The sequence below is a fragment of the Enoplosus armatus genome, chromosome 19 (genome assembly GCF_043641665.1).
Source record: "Enoplosus armatus isolate fEnoArm2 chromosome 19, fEnoArm2.hap1, whole genome shotgun sequence".
In the NCBI taxonomy this organism is placed as follows: Eukaryota; Metazoa; Chordata; class Actinopteri; order Centrarchiformes; family Enoplosidae; genus Enoplosus; species Enoplosus armatus.
This window is the reverse complement of record NC_092198.1, coordinates 10,466,300-10,482,158: the sequence shown is the minus strand read 5'-3', so window position 1 is coordinate 10,482,158 and position 15,859 is coordinate 10,466,300. Positions and strand designations below refer to the sequence as shown.

Below are 15,859 nucleotides of genomic sequence, written 5' to 3'. Positions count from 1 at the left end.
AATATAGTTAGAAAATAGACTTAACACGTTTCATGTCATGTGAGATGTAAAGAGATTGGTGGTGACATTGCTGATTGTTGCTTTTCCTCCTGAATAAACATTTTTGTGTTATTTAAATGAATTTGCGTGAATCATAGTATGGGCTGGGTTTCATGGCTATGCAGATGACACACTCCTTTGTACTTCCACAAAGCCAGACTGCTCTTTCCTGCCTTTTTCTACCTGCTCTGAATGACTTTAAAAGCAGCATAATTACTTTTTCCTGATTGGCACTAGATGATCCATTAACTAAATAACGTCCTCGCTGATAATACCCCTGCATTGCCCTCCTCTCAGTGTTACTGTCATGTTTGAGTCAGCACTCATTTGAAATTCACATCAATACAATTTATTTTTTTATCCTTTGTGCCATATCTGGAAACTCTTGTTACCTGATGTTGTAAGAGTAGTTAAAGCTTTTGTTACATATAAAATGTATTATTGTATTGCTCTCCTCTTCACTTTGCCTTCAAATGCTCTTTACAAACTCCTGCTGCATGCATTGTAACAGACCACTACTGCTACCTCTAAAAAGACGCATCACTCCTGTTCATTCCACCTTGACTTTTAAACTTTAGCACTAAAAGGATCAACCATGGTTCAACCCACTATTACCTCTGTTATCTTGTCAAAAGCCGTACACACCTCACCTCCCCACTTTCACTCTGCAAGTTCCTCCTGCAACCCTGTAACAGACGTAAACCATGGGTGACACCGCGTTTTGCTGTAGTGTTCCCTGGCTGTAAACAGAGCTAAAACCTGCACTTAGCCTCTCAGGTTTCAAGAAACTTCCAAAAAACCCATCTGCTCAAAACAGATCAATCTTTTAGGGCCACTGTTGAGGCTTTAAATTTTTTTTTCTGTGTGACAAATGGCTGCCGTTTGTTGTCTGTCTCTTTCTAGATGTCTTCCTTTTTTGTTGTTTCGGTCATGTTTAATTTATCTGTGTATTTGTGTTGGGAATTCCTTAGCATTTCTACCGAATACCTACATTCACTCAACCACACACACACACACACACACACCACTGGTGCTCCATGCTAACCTGGTAGAGAGTGTGGTTCTTGTTCTTGAAGCAGGGTGTGAGGAGAGAGTAGATCTGCAGGGAGTAGTAGTAGGCAGCCAGCTGGAGGGACAAGGCAGAGTGACACTGTTTCTCAAAACACCTGTTGGCATCCAGTACCTGGATAGATGGGTGGGAAGATATGAACGAAGAAAGTAAGCCGGTGGTGGGAGAGAAAACAAATGAGCAAAATGCAACTCCACTCCCTTGATTTTAATACTTAATCCACTGATCTAAAAACAAAATCTCTCATGGCCAGTCATAGTTTAGTTCACAATATCCAAAAATAAGAAGTTCAAGTTGTGTCAACCCATCCAGAACTCACAGTCAGTTTGTCAGTAACATCAGTCTAATCCGAGTGGAGTTAACAAGCTCTCCATGAAATATCTATGTAATATCCACTCCAGCAGTTTCACTGGAGATGCGGCAAGTGTTAAGACTCATGAGGGACTTCGCCACCTCCACTCGAACACAATCTACTGCAGTCGCCAGTAGGTTTCTCTGTCTTGTATTTCATTTTCCAAGCTATCAAAGTACATTGACTGTTCCCTCTGACAGCTCGTAATTCAACTTTCCACTTGAACTAGAAATGTGTGAATGTTGATTGCATTGAGGGAGACATGAAACTATTTGAAACACGACGTGTCTTGTATGACTTAACAGTCTGGGTCGTCACAATGTCGCGCTTTTGATGAACTGCTACTGTTACATGTCATACAGCAACTCTGGTGCCTTTTAAGTGCAACTTGATTTGACACACTGATGATGCAAACTGTCTCACACAACAGCTCACGTAGAAAGGTAAGGGATCAATAGAGGACATGGATTCACTCAGCCATTTGCTAGAATCTCACTAAAATACAATAACACTCACCAGATTCTGTTTGTAAGTGTGTCAATAAAGCTCTGTGTGTGTGTGTGTCTCTTTGTGTGTGTGTGTGTGTGTGTGTGTGTGTGTGTGTGTGTGTGTGTGTGTGTGTGTGTGTGCGCAACTGTGTGTCCAACTACCTGAGGCAGGGCCAGTAAGTAGGACAGAGCCAGCATCATGTCCCTGGGAAATGCATCGTTGGCCAGCTGCAGCAGAACTGGAAAAGGATGGAGAGAGAGGGAAAGAGAGAGAAAGAGAGAGGGGGAAGAAAAGACTTTAACTAAAGCACTGAGGATTAACAACCAACCCTCCCCTCTTGGACGAGACTCATCCCACGTTCAGTGAATACAGACGACAGTGCCTGTCAGAACACACCTCCCTGTGGGCCAGACAAAAGAGAGGGAAGGTAAAAATAGAGGGAGACTAGAAGAAAAGGGGGGAGACAAAGTCAAGAAGCATCATTAAAAATCCCCCCCCCCCCCCCCCCCCAGAGTTCTGGGATTCTGTCCATCTTCTTGCCAGGCTATTGTGTGCATTTGCATATGTTGTGTACAAATGCTGGTTGGTTGTGTGCGCGTGTGCGTGCATAGGCGTGCATGTTTGGTTTCTTGCACAGAGAGTATTCATTATTCAAAGAGTAAGTACATGCCCACTTCTAATAAGTGCTCTCCAGACGAGTCCAAACTTCATCTAAGTGCACTTTAAAGTTGAATCCCTCTGAATGCCAAATTAGCCGATGCATATTGACGGCAAAGACAGGCAGAGGAGTTTGATTATAAGAATCCCAAATTATCGGTGTTCTGTGTTTAACTGGTTTCAACTTGTCCCTTTGAACCACTGATCAGGCCGAGCAGTTCATGTCGACTAACGGTTTCCCTGAGCAATCTATTGCTGTGTCCTAATTCCATAATACATGCTAACTGTATAACATATCCTATATGTTGCTTAAGCGTTTATTCTTGACCTTGGAAATAATTTACTAACTAAAGCTCCACCAAATGTGAATATTCTCTTTTCTATGACAGCAAACTGAATCCGTTGGGTTTTGAATTACTGTTTGGACAAAGCAAGTCTCCATGACAATTGAGCAAACTCCATCCATCTGATGAAAACTGTGATGTGGCTGAAAGCTCCAGATAAAGTTAGTAAGTGGACCTTAAGTTGGGATTGCTGTGTCAAACTATATATTGACTGTATATATTGATAGTGTACTTAAATGAATGCACTTAACTGTTATGTATTGACAGAAAAATGATGCAAAATGTGTGCCAATGGACATGAATCAAACTGCATCTTTGGAATGCCAAATATGCTACATTCATTTCACATCTTTTAGACCGTAATTACGAGCTGCTGAGTCAGAAATACCATCCAGGCCAGCATTCGAGTAGTAATTCAGAATCGTAGATATCTCCCACTTGGTGAAAAGAACTACAGACATGTCAACAAAACTGTGGCTACAATGGCTACAAAAATTTAATAAAATCCAAAATCCAATGCACTAACACAACTGATATAGTACATTTACATGGAAAATGTGGTCTATTAACGTAAAAAGAGTAGCTAATTTAGGCTATTTAAATTACTACAAGGCTAGCACTGGAGGTTTTGATGTTGTTCCCATTCTGCTGACATTGCATGAATGCATCATTAAACCCTCACAAAGAGAACAAAAACAAATATTTCCTCAAGCTGCGTCACACCCCATATGATGATTGAGTATCCTTGATTTTAACAATTCTTCCAGTGTTTTTAAGTCTAATATAAACTTAGAAACCGCTTAGAGTTAGTGTGTAATATGGAATTGGGACACAGCCCATGTTTTCAGCATCCCTGAGGCTGATGGGATATGGAGTCTAGACAGAGCTTTGGACACAGGGATGGACTTTTTTCATACATACTTTTTTCAAGGATGCACACACACAGTTATGATTTAAACTAGTTCTACTTCTATCTATCTACTTAGCAGATGAACACCAAACACTGTAAACACTCAGACTCCCTCAGTTAATCACTCTGTAACTCACTCACTCTGAGGAAACAGTGGGAGAGAGCAGAGAGAGGCAGAGGCAGACAGAATCACTTTGTAGTCTCAGACCCAAGGAGAACAAAAGCCTGTGTTGGCGATAAGAGCCTGAGACAAAATGGAACAGACAGAGGAAAGTAGAGCATGGACACTGGGAGAGAGGCAGAGGCTGGGGCAAAGGGAGAGACGTATACTGTAGAACAAAATGCACACTAATATGCACATGTGCACACACGGGCAAACACCTGACGCATATAGTTGGAGGCTGAGTGTGTGCATGGGTGAGCAGGGGTGGAGTGATGCACCAGTTTAAAGAGCCATAACAGCTCTCTTAAGCAGAGTGCCCACCCTCCTCCTTTTCTCGTTTCCCTCTCCTCCCCTCCTGTCCTCGCCCCCCCGGGTTTCAATGAGCTACACCTCAGAATGAGCTGATTACACGCCTCTCTAAAGCTACTGATACCATCGGGACAGGAATTACCAGAGGGGTAAACACACACACACACACACACACACACACACACACACACACACACACACACACACACACACACACACAGAGGAGATAACCCTGACTTAAATGCATACAGTATTTCTGCTTGAGAGTAAAACAGGGAAAGTGATAAAGACGTGTAGAGGAGTGGGTGCGTGAGAATGGGTGTGTTTATTCGTGTGTGTGCATGTCCACACATACATACATTAACACTCTCCTGCTCCCTGTGTCAGCTAAATTGGGCAAATTGTTAGCGGGATGGTGAGACAGTGACTTATTACTATTTCACCTGTGCAGGCAGTGTGAAAAACAACTGATTATGGCCTGGTCAACATGCGGCCAATGGCAGCACTATATGCTGTGTGTGTGTGTGTGTGTGTGTGTGTGTGTGTGTGTGTGTGTGTGTGTGAGTGTGTGAGTGCGTGTCTCCCTCTGTTTCTTCTCAAAGTGCCCGTTTGTGCACCTTACTCAGCTCAATCCCATTGAGTCACTTCCCACTTGTGTCATCATTAATTACCTCGAGCTTATCTGGGCCAGGTGAAAAATCAATATATTTATTTTCTTAAAGGCCATCTCGTAGTCTGTTTTTGAGGACAGCCGGCGTGGCGGGCCGATGCTGGAGTCATTAATCGAAGGTTGTTATCGGACGCGGTGCCGTCCAGACCGGCTTTTCTCTTTCTCCACACGTCGCACTCCGCAGCAGCTCCGAAGGGAAGGTGACTTTTAAGAAGAGAGATATTCATTTGAATGACAGCAGAGAGGGCGAGAGAGAGAGAGAGAGAGAGATTTGGTGGAATGTGTGTGAATGTGTTTGTGTGAGAGCGTTGTGCATATGCATATCTCCGTATTAGCACTCCAAGGCCAAAGTGTGTGCCTCACATTCTTCAGTGTCCACCTATTAGTATTCAAGCACACACACACATGCACGGACACACACACACACACACACACACACATGCGTTGGCTCTTTATTTTTGTAGTGGAATCGATTTCGGCGAGCAGCTGTGATCCATCACGCTGCGTGGCCTTGATGTTTTGACTTGATGCTATCTCTCTGGTATCGCCGTGGTGACGCGTCATTATTTACTGTTGCCATGGGATGCGTGGGTATACATTAATTAATCAATATGAGGCTATTCTTCCCATGTTGTCCCCCAGTCCACCACATATGGGCTCCCTCCTGGCTAGACGGATGAGGAGAGGGGAGGGCAGGGTGACTGCAGGAACACTGCGCGTTCTGCAAATGCCACAACTTCACCAAGACAGAGAACAAACAAACAGCTCAAGTTACACGATACTCACTCAATCCATCTTCAACTCTTAGAAAGGGTTAGGGTTAAGTTTTTTCTTCTTCGTTTTAATTTGTGAAAAGCATTTCTAAATTCATGAAAGGCATAGCAATGAGCCACCAAATACTTCAACCACATTACAAAAGTTTGTGATATCAAGATGGGTATTCAGGAACTGATCTCCCCAAATGATTAGGTGTTGACAATAAAGAGAAACGCGGCTTCACTTTGTGTAATTCTACAATGAACGGAAAGCACGACGGAAAAAAAGGAAAACGTGGAGCTGCAGATGGCTGGAAGATGCAGACAATATGGTGTGTTCTGTTCTACGGCAAAGTTCAGTCTTATTTCTTTCACAGCACAGTTTCAGTCAAGACTACAGTAGCAACAACATGTAAAACACTAGTCCAATATTATCTAAAAACCAGCTCACTACAGTTTGCAACAGATTCTTTCGACAGCAGCCATGTGGCTCAACCTGCGCGACAGCCGACTCAAACTGAACGTCACATGACAACAGACCTGGCAGAAATTCAGCCAGATTCTACAATTAGTCTGTGGCTTCCAATCCTGGGTTAAAATACGGGTGGTACCTAGCTGGGTTTAATATCCAAGCGTCTGCACTTCTCTTGCATCAAGAAAAAAGGCTGCACTATACTTCATCTATAAGTATCTGTGGTTGTAACTGTGTGTCAGCCTTTTCTGCATGCTTACCCTCGGTAGCAGGAAACAGGGTTTGTCCTTCAGTCTTGGTCTCAGCCAGTTTGCCGGTCCTCAGCAAAACCTCAGCAAAGTTTTCCTGAGCCACGTCTTTGTAGGACGAGTACACATCTTGACTCTAGAAGAAAGAGCGGAAAGGAGAGAGTGACGAATAAACACCCAATGCTTATCACTGTACAGAGGGAATCCCAACAGTGGGGAGAGCAGGTCGGAAAATGACACAGGCAGATGTGATTAAGGTGACTGAACGTCTTTTCCCAGGGAGTCAGACGGATGAGAGATGGAGTAAACAAATGAACTTCAGAGACAAATAAAGCCTTTTAACGATAATTCATTTATAGGACTCTTGTACACCAAGTTATTTCTCAAGTGTCTGAGAGGCGAACAAGTTTGTGCTCTCGCCGGCCTCAGAGCTATCGCTTTAACACGCAATGTTTCCTGTCCATCTTCGCCGCTCTCACTCTATCCATCTTTCTTGTCTTGTTGCATTTGTCTCTCTTTCTCTCTCAATCAGCCTCTCTCCTCCCTCCCCACTTCCTTCATTGAAACTGTTAAGGTAAGAACAAATCCCATTGATCAGCCGGCTCATAGACGGATGGACGTGGGGAGCCATTATTGGTAGATGGATGATGGAAGATGGATGAACGCTGGAGATGGAGCGGAGGAAGGGATTTGGAGAGGCCTATTAAAATGTCATGAGAAGAGATGTATTGGCCGTCTCTGTTTCCCCTCGCGTCCACTCTTTTAGCTATCCACATGATTTGTGTCTCTGAGTAAAAAGCCCAGTCATAGCCCAGGGCGACCATTTTCTAGGCATAAAGGTCAAACTACTCCTTTTCTTACTTTTGTTCTTTTCTGCTTCCATAACTCCTTCTGTCGATATTCTTTCCCTTTTGGATTTTTATGACATTCATCTCTCCCCCTCCATTAAATACATACAGTACTTCCTCTGTTGGCGTTGTATTTTTTACCACATCTCCAATTTTGTTCATCCTCATCATACCATCATTCTAAAGTTGATCCTGCTATTTCCTGAAAGTACTGTTAGTACTTCCAAATTGCTTTTGGCATTAAAATTACTTAGTCTGAAATCAATATTACATAAATTAAATAAACACTGTTTTTGAAGGAATTTATAGGAAGTCATCGGAGAAAAAAAATCTAATTAAATGCCTTAAGTCATAAACCTACTCAGGCATTTTTGCTGTAATTTAAGAAGGCGGCTTGAGGTAAAAAAAAAAAAAAAAAGGAGGAATAAGCACAACAGGAATGTAACGGGAAGAACAAAATAATGAGCGATGAGACACTGGTCTTAAGCCACTCACCGGGTCTATGTAGGGATCATCAATGAGTTCCCGATAAAAGGGGCTACAGCCTTGACGTTCCAGGCTGGAGTTCTCACACGTCCCTTCCTGACTGGTGGCTCCTGCGCCGTGACCCTGAGGAGCCATCAAAACATCATTAAACTTTCACAACATGCCCACAGCACTGTCATCCCTCTCTGTCCCACAGCTCACATCCTCTCCGTTTTTCGCTTTCCTTAGAAACCTGCGACCACGAGCCACCCCCCACCCCCCTAAATCGCTGGTCGAGACCAGAGATGCCATCAATCTCCGCCCCGACGACCACCACGCCAATCCAGCCGCCGGCAAACCACCAGATATTGAAATATTCAACAGGCGGGCCAGTTAATTATGCAAGAGATGAGCTCTTGAGTGGTTGTTTTTGGATGAGGACTGTGAAGTCTGTGAGCAAGAGTGTGTGTGAGATATGGGAGCAGGGGCATATATGCAAGTGTGTCTTCATGCGCACACACACAGTCAAACACACACATACTGTGCAGCTTAGGGAACAACGGGGTTAAAAACAAGCATAAAGCTGTTAATTGTTGCACACTATTCTTTATGCATCCATAAATGCACATGTGTCAATACAACACATAAAAACCACACACATTTAGACTCATACGTTGGTTAGTTAGTTCATTCATTCAGCACTTTATTGCCCCGAACTAAAAACAAAACAGTCAAAGTGTTCTTACTTGTAGCGGCCGGAGGTAGTTGAGCGATTCCTTCCACCAGCGGTGGTCGCTGACTGCGGTCAGCACAGCCTTGGTGGTCAGCCCTGTGGTGGTCAGCACTTCCATGGTCTTAGCTGTAGTCCTGTGCAGCAGGTGCCCCGCTGTCCCCACAGGGGAGCGCACAGAGGGAGCGCAGGCCTGGGGCCAAGCAGGTGACAGCGGTGACAGGACAGACAAAGAAACATGATAGCCACGTTATTCTAGAGTGTCACTCTGGTGTCCCTGCAGTAGCAGTCTTTACAACATGAAACCATCCTGCATCCAGGATCCTTTGAACACATCTTTTTCTTGCAAATGAAATAGCAGCATCAGAGGAGTTTCTCTGATGGCTACATCTGTATTGTTGTATTATACCAAAGGACAAATTTTGACTCTTGAGTGTCGGTGTGGTATTAGACATGGTTGTGTTCTGGTTTTTATCAGGTACTTGAGAGGAGCATTTCAATAAGAGCAGGGCTCTTTGTGTTTGTCAGTTTGTTTGTGTACTGCATAAGGGAATTATACTACACAGTGTTCAGGCAGCACAGAGCCCTCCCAGCCCTGCATGAGAGACAAACAGTGAGTACTTGTACAGAACTTTGTGCCAAAAGTCACACAGTAAGCTCGAGGTTGTGAAGTGCTAAGCTGGTGTGGAGCAGATCCATTACACGAAGAAGCAACTCTAGTGACAAAGATTACACAATTTTATTCAGCGATTCATTCATTGACCCAAACACCTTGAAAACACCTCGTTTCTTAAAGCAAAAGTTCGACATTGTGGGAAACATGCTTATCGATACCACTCATTGTGATGACCCCTCGCACTCTTGTTTGTGGCTTCTGGTGTGTTCATGACACTCATATCTCTGTCCGTCAAATAAAAAGCTACAGCCAGCAGCCGATTAGCTTAGCGTAACATTAAGACCGGAAGCAGGGGCAAACAGTTAGCCTGGCTCTGTCCAAGTGTAGCAAAATCCACCTACCAGCATCTCTGCAGCTCACTAACACCAAAGTGTAAAAATGTCAATTTATTGTTAATTATAATTATTATACATGCGCAGGACTATTTCAAGGCTCTGAGCAGTAACTTCCTGGAATCTCAGCTGGTTCCCTGGTAATGGCTCCCAGCCAAGAAATAGTCTGGCACGCAACGGCCCATAAAACTGCGATTTGTCGTTTTTACACTTAGATTTGCTGGTAGGTGGATTTTGTTACCTTTGGACAGAGCCAACTGGCTGCTGGCTGTAGCTTCATATTTAACAGACAGTCATGAGAGTGGTATCAGTCTTCATCTAACTCTCTGCCAGAAAGCAAATTAGCGTATTTCCCAAAATGCCATAACTATTCCTAAGCAGGATGTTATCAAATCAACATTAAAGCAAAATCAACCCTGCCTACATTGATCAGCCATTCTGACAATAATGAGAACTTAAGGACTAATAAAGATACCTCTTTATTCACAAATTGAAAGTTTTCTTTAAAATTAACAAAAAATAAAAGATGAACAGTGCATTGGACTGTAAATTGCATTCTTGGGAGTGTTTTTGAAAGCACCACCAGTTTCTATGGTATGTTGGTTACTGCACAATTGAAAAGGATTTCAAAACCAAATTTAGAGGGCCAGTGGGCCGGGGCCAAATCGTTTAGCTCCTTTCACCAATACTTTATTTGGCAGGGGATTGAGGATCAGAGAATGAAAAGAACCCAGACACACATACACTCAAGATGTAAAAAAAAACAACAAAAAAAACACACAGAAAAATAAACACACCTCCAGAGTGCACACACACTCATCTAGGGCTTAAATATACAAGAGTGAGGAGGAGGGACATCAATAGAGGAATAAAATGACAACAGACAGCTTCAAATGAGCACCCATCCACACACAAAGGGGATGCAATGCAAGTCATGAAACATTAACACCCACTCAAGGCATCATAAAGCTGGCGGTGCTGAAGGGGAGGAGAAGGGGAGGAGAAGGGGAGGCATAAATAAACCAAGGGAGCTGAGCAACCTTAACACTAGATTTACACCTCATCAAATATAGAGCAATAGGACAACACACACACACACACTGAACAAAAGGACAGAGACACACCCACACAGGCACGGCAGAGGAGACATCTACAACTCAGACAAAGAGCAGACGTACAGCAGAAAAAAAGGTTTACATATGGAGACTAACACACACTAACCTTTACAGAGTCGGTTTCGTCTGCCTCGTGTTCACTCTCAGTAATAACAGGCTCCATTTGATAGTTAACTGCCTGATACAACACCTGGAGGACATAAAGATGGAGGAAGAAAAATAGAAATGTGTTATTTTGTTATACAATATCATTGGATACACGGAACTAACTAAATTGTGGTTATTTCATCCAAAAAGTGATGAGCCTTTCTCAGGTTGTTTCATTTGAATACTTTTTAGAGGCCCGAAGGGGCAAAATGTTCCTTTTCATTAGAGAAAAGTTGCACAAATGTTTTTTGGTCTTCTTTCCTAAATGGTTTATCATCTTGTGACCCTTCAGATTTATCTTGCAGCCCCTTGAGGGGTCTCAACCCATGTTTGTTGTTCCTGTATGCTGTTCTATAGCATATAAGAAAAGGAGGGATAGTAGTCTTAGATCAATGTATTACATTTTCTTTTAAATATATATTAAAAGGCTTGATGTTAGCCCTTTTCCAAGAAACTGATGTTGATGTGTTGATGTCTTTCTTTGCTAATATTCATATATATATGGTTATTGTCTAGTTCCTTGTCAAATTGTTTCCTTTGTTTGCTAACTTCTTCTCTCAACTACTACCTAGTGGTCCACAGTTGCTTTGTCACAAAGCAAACAGGACACCAAGACAGCTGCGAACCAGAGGTAAATAATATTAAGATATTGATTATTGGTACAAAATACTGGTATCAGCTCTAGTTGTAAAAAGAAAAGAAATAAATATGCTGTAAGTATCAGTACTGGTTTATAAAAAGCCATAATGAAAGATGAAGAGTGACCTGAGTTTGCAGGTCACTGGAGGCAGCCAGGAGGCCGTGGATGTTGTCGGGGGGACAGTGGGTGAGAGAGAAGGCTAACAGCTCCTGCCGGGCCTCCAGGTCTCCATAGCCCTCACACTGACCGAGCAGACTGCACACATCCCACGCTGGACTGTAACCTGGAGGAAGAACAGGGAGGTAAGGTAAAGTAGGGTAAGAGAGGAAAGACGAGCAAAGGAGGATGTGCTTTTAAATTAAAGTGAAAATGAGTGCAGGAGATAACAGTGACTGCGATCAAAACGTAATGCAGCAAAGAGGAGATGATGCAAAATATAAGGTCAAATTTAAACGCACAGTATCAGTGTCCTTCTACCTCTGCTAATCTACCCTGAATCCTATCAGATCGAAGCCCAAGGCCTATCAACACATAAAGACACACAAGGTAGAGCACACACACATACTGTATGAAAGAATCTGCAGAACAAAAAATGCACAGGATATAAAGCTGAGATATAGACACAGTAAAGTGTAACCTTCCAAGCCCTTGGGATATTAATACATATTCAGTCTAAAGCATGTTTCCCCTTGAAGAAAATATCAGGCCAATGCATTGTAATAACTGTGCTGCATTTGTTCCAGCTTCATCACAGTCAAAAACCAACACGCCATCCCGACTTCATTCTTACTAACAGATGCAATTATTCCCACTGTGTTCACAGACAGAGAACACCGGTGCTTATCTGATTACACCTTCTCTTTCTCCCCGACACCTTTTTTTCATCCACAACGCCTCCCATTACTCAGTGCTGTGGAAAGACTCTGTGACAGTTCTTTTCACTTGAATTCTTCCGTGGCGTAACACGAAACGGGGTCAGGCAAAATATCATTATCGCAGTGACGACTTTGTATTAATAGGAACAACTTGCCGAGCTCCGGGGACGCAAACTCTGCTAGACGTGGCCTTACATTCTGGAGCAAGAAGGTTTTATGGCAATATCTTTCAAAACAATCCAATCATGTTAACATTATTTGTTTCTGCCATTTCACCTTTGACAAGTGTACCTTCTGTGGTTGTACACACTAAGAAATTTGCAATGATTATAACTGACATTTTGGGTGCATTTACTTTCAGTTTCACTTCCAAATAAGTGGTTTAGATAATGAAGGCTGGAGTATGCTTGAAATGAACTAGCTCATGCGACATCGACCAGCCACGTCAGAAAAAGTTTTGAAGCGTTTTGAAGTATCGATTTCTAGTTTATTCAGATTTATTAAGGAAACTAAATATTAACTGGAATACTTACAAGCAAAAAAAAGAAGCAATAAGTATCACTTTTATGACTGCAACTCTGGTGGATAATGAAAGTTTCGGGGAAGCATTGCCCTTGTGTGATGTTATAATTGAACCAAATGAGGGGAAAGGCAGACAGGCAGAAGGGAGGCTCACATTAGCTGTACAGGCTTCGGTTCACGGTTCACGGTGAACTACAAACCTGTAGCCATGAGGTCCTGACAGTGGATGTAGGAGGCCTTGAAGTCCAGACACTGCAGAGCTTGCTCTGCCAGCAGGGTCAGCACTTGGCCTTTTCGCGCGGCCTTGTCATCTCCTACACACACACACACACACACACACACACACATTTATTTATTTAAGCAGACATCAACTCTGGAGAGATGCAGCACACAAACATGCAGTGTTGAGTCTTTTTAAAATGTCTTTTTTAATCTTGAGAACTGTCAACATGTCAAAGCTAACACACTAAACGGCAAATCTCATAATCCTGCATATCACGTACAACATCTGGCTTAATAAACCTCTTATTAAATCTCCATCTGACTACACTCACACAGGCTCAAGGTTGGAACGTAAGGACGTCTAAATGTATTAGCTGCACCGCAGAGCGAGCCCGAGACTACATATTAATCGGCATCTCCCTTATATGAGGTTATTGCCGTGTCTGTTCATCACAAAGAGGGAGTATGAAATAAAAAAAAAAAATAAAAAAAAAACATCCCACTGTCTCGCTAAACAAGAATAAATCTCAGTCTGATATCTTAGTGTCGTGGGATCGGCAGTGGTGTTAACATTCACGTGGCGGCTCAGGACAAACTTTGATCTCAGCCTAGGCTCAATAAACAAAAAGGAGAGGACAGGACGATCAAAAGAGGCATAGGCAGGAACAGGACTTCTGAACAAACGTTTACACTGAAGATCAAAGAGAGGAAGAAAAGCGATGGCACTGGATTGTGTGTGTGTGTGTGTGTGTGTGTGTGTGTGTGTGTGTGTGTGTGTGTGTGTGTGTGTGTGCGCAGTGAGCAACGCATAGAAATGCAGTGTTTACTATGAGGGGGAAAGAAAAGTTGGTCAAATATTTTCTTGGTGAAAGGATGTCTTCAAAAGATGTCGAGACCTCAATATAGAGGAGGGGTGTGTGCGTGTGTGTGAGTGTGTGCGTGTGTTTGTGTTTGTGTGTCGGCACACCTTCATTCACCCTGTGTTCTTTTAGACCAAATGCTTTTAAGAAGACATTCTCCCGCATTCATTTCAAGCTGATCTAAATCAGACAACTTGGGAATCCTGCTGAAGCCTTTACTTGCTGTTGATGGGCCAATGAAAGGTTGGGATGACAAGGTAAAAAAAAAAATAGAAAATACTGAAGTTAATAAGCTTTGACTACAACATGAGCTCCTGAGGCTCTTACTGGATCACTGGGATCCTTTCTGAGTCAGCACAATTTAATTCTCATTTGGAATATCATAGTTATTGATTCATTCAGACAAAAACAACTACCCCATATGACTGAATGATTTACGGAGCATTTCTGTCGACTGAGGCAGGAACCAAAACCCTCAAGGTTTTTAACTGGTGTGCTGGTGATACCTGCATTAAATATTCACCACAGAGCCCCAGAGCTATGCGCCCTTCAAAAGCCGCCCCCCTGCATTTATTTATTTAAAAATTTGTTTATTCCTCTTCTCATCTCCCTCTTCCTCCTTTTTTCTGAGGCCACACAGCGAGCGCTGCCTGCTGACTGAATGAGCAGAAGAGACGCAGAAATGCCACAAGGCCGGTTAGCAGGTTTCCTTTAGCTGGCGACAGGCCTCAGAGAGAGAAGACAGAACGAGCTGCGAGGTATGGGATGAAGGACACAAAAGAGGGGGAAGAAACAGACATGGAGAGACAGGCAGACACAGAAGAGTCTAGCTCATATTCTTGAAGAGAAGACAGATATAAACAAACATGGAGAGACAGAGACAGATAGAGAGACGCAGCATGTCATTTCGGAGGACAGGAAGTAACAGGGTGACATCTTAAACTTTCCCACATGCTGTCAGCTGAATGTGGTGGTGTTAGAGGGAGGCTGTGGGTGGTTGGAAGGGATCCGATGTACAAAATAAGAATATATATTTCTTTAACTTCATTACATTTTATCTAGGAAGCCAACATCAGTCGCTTTTCATGTGTTGACTTGATTTCATTACTCTTCAGTTAGCTGCAGTGATGCTGTTCCATAGTTCCCAAGTGGACAAGGACATGAAAGCTCACACAAAAACATTTTTAAAAAACCCTTGTGAACAAAATAAATTAAACATAGGAGAATCCCATTTGGAATGAGCACAAAATGACTGATGTCAACTTATGTGTTTACGTGTTTACTGTAACTCCTGAAGAAAGTGAGCATGAAAGGACGGAAAGAGAGAAATACTGAAGTCTGTTTACCAAAGCTAGACATGGCTCGTCTGGTGGCAGCTTCTCTGGCGAGGTTTGTGAGTGTGTGGGATGTTGCTTAAAGTCCTCTTTAAGTGTGAGAATTAACCCAACAAATGTTTCATTCCACCTTTTCCTCTACACACCATACATAGTCTAGTACTTGACAGGTTATGCATTAAAGTCTGTCTTTTGGTCCAATTTCACTGTTAAATCTTAGTATCCTACTTGTGAGTTCCAAATTGTATTAAAGGTCCCATATTATGCTAATCTCAGCTCTATGTTTTTATTCTGGGTTTCCACTAGAGTAGCTTTGCATGATTCACAGTTCAAAAAAGTCCTTATTTATCTTCTACTGGCTCTTTCTGCAGCCCCTCAGTTCAGCGTCTGTCTGAAACAAGCCGTTTTAGACGAGTAACTGAGACAGACTGAGCGGGTGGATGAATGCGTCCCTGTACTTTGTGGACGTGCTGTGCCTGGAGTAGATGACCTGCTGGGGGCGTGCGGTGACTATATAGTTGTGACATCACAACCTTACAGAAGTCCTGATGGCTCGTTTAAAGAATACGGGCTGTGTGCATTTCTCTGTGGACTGAGCATTTTGATAGTTTCACAG

The 15,859-nt window shown here is 42.9% G+C and overlaps 1 protein-coding gene across 1 annotated transcript in view; it reads right to left on the bottom strand.

The window, feature by feature from the left end:
- Nucleotides 1–15,859, bottom strand: part of nbas (NBAS subunit of NRZ tethering complex) — a 140,096-nt gene that overhangs the window by 69,321 nt on the left and 54,916 nt on the right. Inside the window, exons 34-41 of the mRNA XM_070925563.1 lie at nt 13,028–13,141; nt 11,556–11,713; nt 10,750–10,833; nt 8,537–8,713; nt 7,821–7,934; nt 6,490–6,613; nt 2,111–2,187; nt 1,085–1,222 (exon numbers count right to left, since the gene is read on the bottom strand). Coding sequence (XP_070781664.1) covers nt 1,085–1,222; nt 2,111–2,187; nt 6,490–6,613; nt 7,821–7,934; nt 8,537–8,713; nt 10,750–10,833; nt 11,556–11,713; nt 13,028–13,141 — 986 coding nt within the window. The remainder of the gene's footprint in view (nt 1–1,084; nt 1,223–2,110; nt 2,188–6,489; nt 6,614–7,820; nt 7,935–8,536; nt 8,714–10,749; nt 10,834–11,555; nt 11,714–13,027; nt 13,142–15,859) is intronic.